This window comes from Scatophagus argus, chromosome 6 (assembly GCF_020382885.2).
Source record: "Scatophagus argus isolate fScaArg1 chromosome 6, fScaArg1.pri, whole genome shotgun sequence".
Taxonomy (NCBI): domain Eukaryota; kingdom Metazoa; phylum Chordata; class Actinopteri; family Scatophagidae; genus Scatophagus; species Scatophagus argus.
In genome coordinates, this window is record NC_058498.1 from 20328101 (window position 1) to 20340162 (window position 12062).

The window sequence follows — 12062 nt, forward strand, 5'->3', positions numbered from 1 at the left end:
CTGGACTGGTTCAGATATTCATGGTGCCCAGAAGATGTATCCTCATGATTGGTGATCACCTGACTTTTCCTGAATTGCCACCATGAGGTTTTTATTTTTGGGTGACACTGGACAGATTTCCATGGAATGTGGTGCAGACATTCATGTCCTCCTGCGAATGAATTGCCATAACTTTAGTGAGGACCATCATTAGTTCGAAATTATAATTTGTTGAAATAAAACCAGTTACATTCCTATCGGCCTCGGCTGTACTTTGTGTTTAATGCTAATTAACGTTGCTAATTAATACACACATAAAACATTACAACTACTTAACTCATACTTGACAAACATTAGGTTTGTCAAGTATGTTAGCATGCAAATATTAACATTTACTTCAACATAGTAAGTACCTCCCCACAGAGCAGCCAGCATGGCTGTAGGCTGCTGTATCCTTGTTACAGTTTGCATTGTTGATGTATTTTGTCTCTCATTTTCCTGGAAATGGCAGCCTATAATTGATTTTCAGGATGTGAAGGATTCTGCAAGACTTAATTGAGTCTAGCAAAGGACAAGTAAGACTAAACAAGTTCTTTTGAGTGATTGAAATCACAGGACATTTTATGAGAAAGAGCAAAATGAAACAGATTCTTAAATCCAAGGAAAACAGCGGCTGAGCTGTGTTTGAGCCTGTGTTGAGGCGTTCTGGAATAATACGTCGCTCCCACATCTGAGAAAATGAATGGAGAAAATGAATGAGCTTGAGTGAATGAGTTCAGTCTGGGAGACAGACACTGGATGCCAGACAACAACACGGCGCTCGTAACTCCTCTGTGCCATAACCAATATTTGGGACAGGCCTACAAGTCAGTACCTGCTGCATCAACCTCCCATACAGTTTTATACCTCCCATACTGTTTTATTTTATCTTATATATCAGGAGAGGGGTATGTGTATATGTGTATTCATTAAATCTGTTTGAAATGAGGCTATTCTCACTGAACTATAAATACCACTTAAAAGTGTTTGGTTTGCATTTTAAAATGACAGCTGCACGTGATGAGGAAACTATATGTGCTAGCCATGTGTCGTCTCTAAGTAAATGCTGGTTTGATATAATTGCCATCTAGCTCTCTCACACACTCAGCAACTGGCTTATTATTATCTACATGGTTAGTCCTATTATTGATTCGTCTAGCTGGAGACAGTGATATTTAGTGCTCTTAGTGACACAAATAGACAAAATCCTTAGTGACAGAATCGGGCCTCTGTAGACCTCCATTTTAATCTATGTCTGACAAAGTGCATTTTAATGATAAATGTTTCCTAGAAAATAGAAGAAACTCAAAGTTTATGAAATGAAATGACAGAAGACATATAGAGTTCTTTTGCAAGTTTGCTGTAAATAGACTAAATGTGCAATGGGCTTCTCAATAACTTCTATCGTCCGCAGTGGCTTAAAGTTAAAGCTGTCCATTCTCACAACAAAGATTATCAGCTTTTGTCTGCTCAAGTTAGCCCTTTTGTTGCAGCACCATTACTCAAAGATGACGACATACGCCGTTTCTCTCGTCTCTCCTTTGTCCCGGGCCGGGCTTTGCAAAGGTTGCACTTCTGGTGTGGACATTAGTTAGGCGACAGGAAGGGCTTTTAGGCTGTCACCTCTGCTGATTCTGGCCCTGTCAGCTGGTGGGATTTAGCTAAACACTCATTCAGCAAATGTGAATGAAGCGCGGCCCAGGATGTCAGGTCTGCAAACAGAGGGGAGAGCAAAGATTAACATGGAAATTATAAAGTAAAACTGGAATCGTCACAGTTTCATCACAGATTAAGAATGGATGAAAACAACATTAAGGCCTGGAGGATGTATGTACATGTACATACAAGTTGTACTGCAGCTTCTGAAGAGAATTTGTCTCCAGCAACCCTGCCCCCAGCTTGGTCATAAGGAAATGTTGCATACACAATCATTCTGGCTTCAGAAATCATCCTCCATTTTCACCTATAAAGCCCAAGTAGCAAAGCTGAATGTCCACAGTGTAAATAACAGAAGCAGTGTGTTACCTGTCCAGGATATGTTACATGAGCTCTCCCTGCTGTCAACTCCAAAAATGAGACGATAGTTAATATGCAAAGTCTGTCACAATTACCCAGAGGCCAGAGTAACATACTGAAATGTCTTGTTTTGTCTGAGTAACAACTCAAAACCCACAGACTTTCAGTTATTGATCACAGGAGACTTAGAGAACCAGCAAATCTTCACACTTGGAAGCAGACTAGAAGAACACACTAGACTAGACAGACTACAAAAAAGAAACTTAAAGTACCAACAAATCAGGTGACGCGTTTGTTGCTGATTTTCTATAATCGATTAATCAACTAATCATTTCAGTTTGGCTTAAAAGAAAGTGACAAATGGATCTCCCTCCACTGACAGGTCAAATGGACTGACACTACACTGATGGATTATTCTTCATACTCAGTCTCTCACAGTTAGCGTTTACTTAAAAATCACTTAAGTTTTTACCAATCATCTTCTCTTTTATGAGAGTGTTTCCTGAAAGTGTCTCAGGACTCCTGAAGTCGTGTTTCCTGAGGGCTCTGAAGCCAACACGGCAGCGCAGCAGTCCTGATCCAGTAAAGTCCTGCAATCCGCTCCAGGCTTTCACCGCCGCCTCTTTTTAAAAACCACCTCTACTTTGGAGCAGTGAAAAACACACTAGCATTTGGGGCAGCAGATGACCCGGCGCAGCAGCCAGGAGCACAACGGTCCTCTCTAACAAATGAAAGGATGGGGGGCATCAGCAGCAGCTGAATTCAGAAAAACTGGATCAGGGACCGAGGGGAGAGAACTGTTTTCTGCTCACTCTTGGGCCACTTTTGTTGGATTTATTCGCCGGTCCACACCAACATGCCATTTGCCAAACGAATCGTGGAACCCCAGTTGCTGTGCAGGTATCAAATCCCAAACGAGGAGGGTCTGCTTTTCGAGGATCTGCTCTCCATCAGTAATGTGGCTCTATCTCGGACCCTGCGGCAGCTGTCGGACCTGGCCAGACATGCCTTCTCCATATTCCAGGAGCTGGAAAACGACCTCACATCCACCAACCAGCGGGTCAGGGGGCTGCAGAGTAAGATTAACCAACTTCAGCAGACCTGCTCCGAGCTGGACCCCAAGCAGGAGGCAGTGCGTGAGTAACGTTACTTGGCTCTCAGTTATTACGTGTTTTGTGTTGGAGCTGGAGGCGCACGTCCCGCGCGCGACTCAGGAGGAAAACACGAGAGGAGGCATCCTCTCAGCTTCTGACCACTGACAGCGGAGGGGTTTCTGCTCAGTTAGCTAAGCTCACCACACGTTTTACAATGTGAAGCCACCACAGAAATGAAGCCACTTTAGCTTTAAATCTACTTGAAAGTACGCTAAAGTCGCAGTGAAGTCACCGTTGAGCGCCACCAGTGAGCACACTTAGATTATTAAGACGGACAGTTTTGCTTCTGTGTTGTTTTAAGTTCATTTTAGTTGCAACATTTCCTTGGTCGTTTGCTTCTCGTTAGGAGACACGCGCTGCTGTTTTCACGTCTTCCCACTGTGAGGGGCGTGTGACGGGCGGGCCGTGCCGACTTCACGCTCGTAATCACTTCGCTCTAACGTTTCTCCAAGCAGGTTTTCTCTTCTCTCTCACCAACAGCCATGCTGCTCAGCGTTGGCGCTTTCTATCATAACAGTGAAGTTACAGCGCACGTTGGTGCTGGTGTGAAACAGTTTACACCGCCTGTGTGTGTGTGTGTGTGTGTGTGTGTGTGTGTGTGTGTGTGTGTGTGTGTGTGTGTCTGGATGCTTCCGGAGTGTTTGAAGTTAAACATGACCCTCTGCTCACCTCACGGTTGTCCTGCCTCATGTGTTGAACTTTGCTTGGCCACCGGTAAGAATGCATTACCCTGATAACACCGCATGTGGCCATAGCCTGGCTCCTCTGGTGTCTGTGACAACCGCCCCCGTCACGGGAGGAGGAGTGGGGAGGGGTTATCATATTAGTGTGTGTGTGTGTGTGTGTGTGTAGAGTAAATATGGATACACCTACTGTCCAGGAAGCGCTTCTGAACCCCATGTACCCCGCTCTAACCCTCAGATGGTCCAGCGTGTGGCAGTTTCTCTAGCTTGGACATTCCGTTTAACCTGCTTTAGTTTAGGTTCAGCAAGTCCTTGCATGTTCCCCAGACCCTGCTTCCTGTGTCCTGTGAGTGGGTTTGGTTCGCCTCAAGGTTTTTCCTCTGCTGCCTGCCACCAAACCCCTCTTAAACCTGATGTCTGTAGACATTTTTTCACCAGCGTTTGTTTGCTCAGGTTTTGCTGACTGTCTTTCCTGTTGGCCTGTTAAGCTTTATGTTTAGTGCAGTCATGATGAGCTGACCACTTGTGATATGTCTGAATGGCCTGGTTCCTGCTTGGTTTGATAGTCTGAGCGTGATCTGAAGAGGCTCCATCAGCTCAGATTTGTGAGTGTGGTCCTCTCTGAGCTGGGATACAGCACAGAATGTCAGTGGATGAAGTGACATGGTATCTTGTTTGTCTTTTGAGTTTATCATCAAAGTTTTCCTTTGAATCCACTCTCTGTATCTAATGCAAATTCATTTGCGAAGCTACTTTGATAAAGCCAATTGAAAAAAACAGCAGCGTTGGAATGAGAGTCGTATTTTATGAACGGAGCACTCACGTTGTTCATGCTGCTGTAGAAAGTCGACATTAAACAGCAGCATTAAAGTCAAATGATTTACTGTCCGATTCAGCCCACGTCTGCAGCACAGAGCTACTATGCTGGACTGGGAATATCAAAGCCCTTCACGCTGCACATTGTTGTACAGGAGGTCTTGTGTGCTCGGTTACCAGATAACCCCTTTTGCATGGAAAAGCCTAATTACTCTTAATTGTGTTTTTCATATTAATGGTGTCAGGAGCAGCCTTAAACAACACAACCCTCCCTCATCTGAATGAGAATTAGTGTAAATGGAGCAGTTCAAGGCACCGAGGGCTCAGTAGGCGGGGGTGGGCTTTTATGATGTGGCTGTGACTCGTCCCCAGAACGACTGCTGAAGAACACAGCTGCAGATGCCACATTGGATTATGCAGAATCAGATAGTGAGCCATTGGTAAGGTACCACAGCTGCTGTCCCATGTAAGCCACCTTGCTGTTGGATGCAGTTTGTTTGGTGGTGCAGACAAGTACTGTTGCTGTGTAATATTGTTACTGCTTTCTGTGGTAATATTTGTTTATTGTCATATTTCTAAGTGCTTGGTGTGATGCTGCTGACACATTTAGGTCAAGCAACTCGGTTTGCTAGAAGTGCAGTGTTTCTCTTTCACTTTTGCTCTATCTCATATCGAGCCTTTTATTCTCATCAACAAAGCCAGCTGTACAAGAGCTGTCCATATATAGACACTTAAGTGATGAGCCCACTGTCCATGATTGATTGACACGGACATCTATACCGAGGAATGTAACTACCAGAGAATCAAACGCTGCACAAACGTTTCTGTCAAGATGAAAAAATAAAAAGAACGTGTCTCTCTTTGTCAGTCTATGCAAATCCAGTGTGAAAAACACTCTTTTCTTTCTCTTCTTATCCTCACCCCTCACGCACACACACACATACTCCGACACACGTTTGGACAGCTCTCCCGTGACACCCCATAAGTGTCTGTGTTAGACCCCCGTCAGAGCTGCTCCTCCGGACGGGGTTCTGCAGTGCAGTCCCATGTCAGAGCACTCTGCTGGGTTTTAAGTTACACTGGCTTGGTGTGGAGGGGGAGCTGTAATACTTGTGGCGGCAAGTGGCCCTCTGGCTTTTCTGGTCCAAGAGCACATGGTTGGCAGTTCACCACATTCCTCATGCAGACCGCACCAGAGACTGTCTCACAATACCAAATAGAGTAAAAGTGAAAGAAAAACTTTAAACACAGTGACACACACACACACACACACACTGTGTCAAGCTCGCTCTGCTCATTTGGATGAAGAACAGGAGCTCATTAAATCTGTCATGATTTAGTGCTGTAAACCGTGTGCATAGTCTGACATGATAATCTCATGCCTTTAGAGTATGAAGTTGAAAGTGATAAGGTGTGCTATCGGTCGTAGTATTACAACAGAAACCTTCAGTATAACTGTAATACAATGATGAAATACTTTGGACAAAATAAGGCATGGGGATTTACTTCACATCTGCAAACCATCTGGATAACCATGTGCATAAAAATTTGAATTCAAAGTAATAGACACCAATTAAAATGTTTACAAATGACCCCACATAAAAGAACAACCTGTCATCTGTTATCTTTCAGATAAGCACACTGCATGTATATTGCTGCTAGGAGAAATACATCAACCGAGTGTGCAGAATTCACAGTTCCTTCCCACGTTTGAAGATTTTACTCCAAATGAGGGTATACATTATTTAACCGTCTGAATAATGAAGCCTGCTTTAAAATTGCAGTTGTACATTTGTAACTGTCAAGTGCTGTCAGCTGAAATGTTTGAACTCAAAGAAATCAGATTATATAATACTTTGCTTGACACTCACCACATGTGACATAACATTTCGGGAAAGGCCTGGGCCTGCAGCAGTCACATTTTCTCACTTGCTTAAAGGTACTTTATGCTGTGCTGCTTTTCCGCTTGCTTAAACAACCCTTTGAGTAACACTGAGGAGCATATATTTATGCTCCGCAGCTACCGTCCTTTTGGTGTCTTCACTGCGGAGCCATTCTTCCACTTCAGCCCGAACTGCAAGTTTCTGTGGACGGCAGTAACACATCATCTACGCTATGATAAACTCCACTACAGCAGCTTAGAACAGGAAAACACATTAGCCTGCTGACAGCTCTTCCCTCCTGCATTTCATTGACCCAGTCCAGCCATTACTGGGACTTTGATTTACTAAGTGAGGCCACAACGAGTCAATGTCCACTCCGTCCGAGGTCGATAGCAATCCATGTTAGGATGCACAACATAGTTTCAGACAATGTTCATTTCTATTTATCAAGTAGACAAGTTAAATATATGTGATAGGAGGAGATGTGCAGAGGTATTAATGCCTCCAGCCTCAGTCTCTCTTCATGAAGCAAACACGTACTTTAAATCATTCACACAAAGAAAAGAAATGCATCAGTGAATGTTAGAAAAGGTCTTTTCTCTTTCATTACCAGAACCGTGAACATATTTCTGCAGGTCCAGACAACCTGCCGTTGATACAGTACCCCTGCTAATTACAGAGCAGATTTCAAAGACTTGCTCATTTATTCCTGCACCTTTCCCCTCCTCCCAGACACACACACTGAGAAGGCCCAGGCAGCCGTGATGCTGTGTGCCCTGTTGTTTTCATTCAGCTGTCACCTGTTTCACTTCTTTCTACTTCTTTCACATTCAGCACACTGACTTTGCATTTTTCAGATCATAGTATGAAAAAAAAATTAAAAACTTTATTAAAAACTTTGAATTACCCGGTGGCTTTGTTCAGTATTCTGCATTGTAACTGGATAACGTGATATGAACACCTCACTGTCAGCAAATTATTTTTCTACCAGAGTCATTTGTCATTGACTAGAGAAGTGCTGTTGTTGTACCATGTTGAACTCAAGGTTTCAATCGGCTCCATTAACCATGTGTGGGTCTCAGCACCTCAGCCCTCGGTGGATTGCTCGGTCTGTGATTGAAGTGGTTTCTGCTGAACTGTTCTGTCAAGTCAAGCATTCCAGAAAGCCCGTGACCAGGAAACCACAGTGCTCGCTTGCACTTCTGGGACCTTGCACCCCACACGTGCTCCCTAAATTGGCCTGGATGGCTGGTGTGATTAGGGGAGGTGGGGATGGAAATCGGAGTTATGGGTTGAGGCTGTGTTTGTTTATGAAAGGAGACGTTTTGTTAAAATTAAGGTGAAGGTTTTTCATTGCTTTACTTAAAGGAAAATGTGTGAGTGATTACACTTTACATTCCTGCGGCAGGACCCTCCACGAGAGCAAGTGCCTCTCAGTGTGGGCGTCTACACACTCACCTAAAACCCCTCTGCCGGGCTACTGTATATTTTCAGGTGTATAGACCAACATTTGTGTAAAGTGTGTTTAGGGGCTTTGTGCTGGAATGTATGCATGTGAAAGATTCCTGTTTTTGGAACAGAGGGGTTCCTCCAGAGGAAGTTAAGCTCTAGTTTGTTGTTGGTGACAGTGGATTGTTTCTTCTACTGCAGGATCTGGGAACCATGATAAGCTATCTCCTTGCCCACACAGACACACTTATTAAATAACATTCTCCAGCAGCCATTACCCTTTATGGAGTTCTGAGTGTGGGGTTTAGGTTAAGGGGCCAGCGGGACAATTCAAGTCTGTCCTGAAGAATAGGTGGGGGGCAAAGTGATCCACCCCCTGACCTCAAAAGCCTGCTGACCTCGAAAACCCCCCTCTACACACCCCTTCAAAACACAAAAGAGCAATCACGACCGCCCCCATCGTGCTTATCACTCTGCCTCTAAAGACTTGACCAGCCAATTAGAGGGGATTTAATGTTTGACATGATACTGAATAGCCATGGGTCAGCGGACGGGGAAAACCCGGTCCAGGGTCAGGAATGATTAGACTGTCAAAGTCAACTCAATAACTTTAACAAAGTCTTCCAATCCAGGTTGTCACTCATGGATGAAGAAGAACTGAGCCATGAACAGCTGCATGGCTACTTCTGAATGTTTGTTGTCCTTTACTTCCTCTAGTTTTCAAAAGAATCCCGTCAATGTTCAGTCTTAATTTTCAATCTTAATGCTCCTGCCAGTTGTATTTTCTTGTTATCATGACCTGTGGTACCTGTTAGTTCACATTATTCTGCAAAATACTTAGCAAAACACTGGTTGTAGTATTTATCACAGAATAAAGATCATCTGTTCATGGGGCTACAACATCTGCTCACCCATATGTCTGAACCCACATAGAACTGCTATACTTAACACTGTGGCTGAGACCACAAGATTTTGTCCAAATATCAAATAAATACACATCTGACTTGAAGCTAAACTAACCTTAGTGTAGCATGCAGTTTACAGCACCTCAGCACATTCTTCTCCCTGGCAACCTGAGGAAATATTGACAGTTCAGAAGGCTATAAAACTGTTGTTGGCTGGTCTTTGTCTTGCCGCCCGTAGCCTAAAGCATTTCAGGCCACCTGCGTGGGTTTCCTCTCAGACTGTCTTTAAATGATATGATCTCCCGCCCTGCTTTTGTGCTCCTCCACAGTCACTCCTCCCAGGCCGCCGCCACCACAAAGACAGACTTAAATATTACGCAATGGAATTATTCTTACAGAAATGTTAAGACACATCTTGGGATCTTTGCAGGAAGGGAAGATAAAAAGTCAAGCAAAATTCTCATGAATTCTACTTTTCCTACTCCACATAAAGAGCTGCCTCACTGTCTGGTTTGAGAGAGATCAGTAGGAAGTGAGAGATAAAGGATCTGAGTGAATCGCGGCTGTACAAAAGTAAAGTACATGCGGTAAATCCTTCCCTTCTCTCTGAAAGACACTCCTTTCGCCAACAGGAAGTTATATTTTTCAGTGAGTTGTAGTATAACTGATGTATGTATGCAAATCTAAACTTTTAATGGACACTTTTAGAAGATTTTCATTTGACATTAAGACAAAGTTGAGTTGTAAAAACGCTGTGTGGTGGGTAAAATGTGAGTTAGAATCACTTGGTATTTTAACAGGAAGGAAACACATGTGAATTTTTAGTCTTACCCATGCAGGTGTTTAGACTGGGATTTGACTGGAATGTGAACTCCCCACACCTTGCCTCTGTATACAAGCCAGCAGATGAGCCACGTTGAGTCTTTTAAAGCTCAAAGAGCCTTTTCATCAGTCATCCCACCATCACACAAGTGATGAAATAAGAAAGCACCTGCGGATATGAGGGTGCGTGTAAATGGTGGACTCGTCGGTTCGGGCTAAGGCAACTAAACCTGTTGGATTTCTCTTCACACGTATATTATTTGGTGCTGGATTTTCTTGTCAGTTCAGTGATACACTTGGAATGATCTAATCCAAGATGAGACATATTCAGCAATGTTGTTACACTTTTTATTACAATATCTCCTTCAGTAGCTGAGCATTTAAAGCAAGTGCAACTCCTGAAATCCACAACTTGCCATCTTTACGCTGCAGGTTTTGTATGGATTAAGTCATGGATATACTATTTAACATGCTGATAGATTTTTTTTTTATGACAGACAAATTACTTCTCCCCATTTGCAGTCTTTATGCTAAGCTAAGCTGACTGCTGGCTGTAGCTTCATGTCTAACAGACAAACATTGGAGTGGTACCAATGTTCTCATCTGTTTCTGACAGCAAATAGAAGTATTTCCCCAAACGTCAAACTGTTATTTTCAAGATTTGAAAGGTACTGATGTCTCTCTTCTTGCCTCTCACAACTTGGCTTGAGTAGTGATTACACTTAACGAGAACCAGACACTCTGCTTCCACAACATCTTCTGCCATTTTAGATTTTCTGTCCTGTCTGATCTAAGAAGACATCCTCTGCCCTCCTCATTCCTCTGCCTTTTGAGGCCAAAGTCCCTCTTCATGGTCTTATCTGCTTCCTGCTGAGTTTGTACCATCCTGTGGGCCCTCACTTGTCACACTTATTTACACTTTCAGTGCAGGTGGTTCAAGACACCCCGTAGTGGGCTGGTGGAGTGTTTGTGAACGAGCGTCACTGACCTGGATGCAGAGATTTTCGGTGCTCTGCTTTTCGTCACTTCATCGCCTTCCACAAAGGAGAAAATGTTTTACAAAATGTTTCTTTTATCTTCCCAAGATTAGTTCTGCATTATGGAAAATGCAAAATCTCACATAAAAATATTATTAGCACATAATTCTACACTGTCCACTCTGTGCATCACTTGAATGCTCCAGGTGGCACTAGTTGTTCCATTGAGAATGACGCGATGCCTTCACACCGGCTTTCCTGGACAGGTCAGTGTGAGAGGACGACGCTCCTCCACCCAGCTCACTGAGCTTCAAAACACATGCAAGTTCACCCTCCTGCACTGCCTTTTGTTCCTTCCTCTTTTATTCTCCCCTCCTCTGAGATATTTCCTCACCAGCCGGATTCATCTTTTATCCTTGCCAGTAATTTCTGTGCCTGCCCGCTCCCTCAGGCATTTTGTATACTTCGTTCTTCTCCTCTGACTGCTTTCTCTGAGCTTGTCTCTAGCTCTCTCTCTCATCTCTGTATCCCAGTTTCTTATTTTGAGACTCAGCCAGAGCCGCTCCCAGCAGCCCCACTGGGGCTCTCTCTCTCTCACTGAGAGACCATCCTGCCATGGGAGCAAATAAGTGCTTTGCCATAAAATGGATGACCTGCTCTCCATTATGTTCTGCTTCTTAGTTATTAAATGATCTGAGTTAAACATTTACAGACCACCGGGCAACCTAGAATTGGTTCCTTGTAATATGTGTACATTCCTAGGTTAATATTTTATGCAATTTAGCATTGCACGGTGAGGTCTAGTAAATGATGGGGCTTTGATGATGGCCCTAAAAGTGACTGAGCTCAATATTGTCTGAGTTTGCTGAACTTCACAGCAGTCAAATGAGTAATCAGAAATTCCCTGGCTCAGTCTGATTCAGGGTTCATTTCATTTCCAAGTAAGTCCTTTCAGTTTTTATTGTGGTCAATCAAGCTGATCCTATGACACATCAGACTTCCACCGACAATGCTGCACACAGCTCCTAAAATTAATTATTTACTGATGGAAAAACAGGAAATTCTAGCTCACCATCATTCCATCCCACATGTTAACAAGAAATGGATTGTCACCCTGAACAAAGATCCAGTTACCAATCTAAAGGTTGCACCCTCAGAGCTCCATGGGGATTTGTGACTCTGAGGGAACTTCCACTGACATCTGAGCACTGCAAACATGTATTTAATGAATGAGACACTGCATTGTTGCTTTTCCACAGTGAAGGTGCAGAAATGGTTAAATCTTCTGACTCCACTTGTTTAGATTCTAACATACCGTAGCATTGTGTCTCTCCAAAAC

General features: G+C 43.6%; 1 protein-coding gene across 2 annotated transcripts in view; it reads left to right on the plus strand.

Annotated features, from left to right (window-relative positions):
- The first annotated feature begins 2694 nt into the window (after positions 1-2694).
- nhsa (Nance-Horan syndrome a (congenital cataracts and dental anomalies)) overlaps positions 2695-12062 on the plus strand; it is a 55228-nt gene continuing 45860 nt past the window's right edge. For both annotated transcript variants that reach the window (XM_046391035.1, XM_046391036.1), the window contains exon 1: positions 2695-3170. In XM_046391035.1, coding sequence (XP_046246991.1) covers positions 2891-3170 — 280 coding nt within the window. In that variant the 5' untranslated portion in view covers positions 2695-2890. The remainder of the gene's footprint in view (positions 3171-12062) is intronic.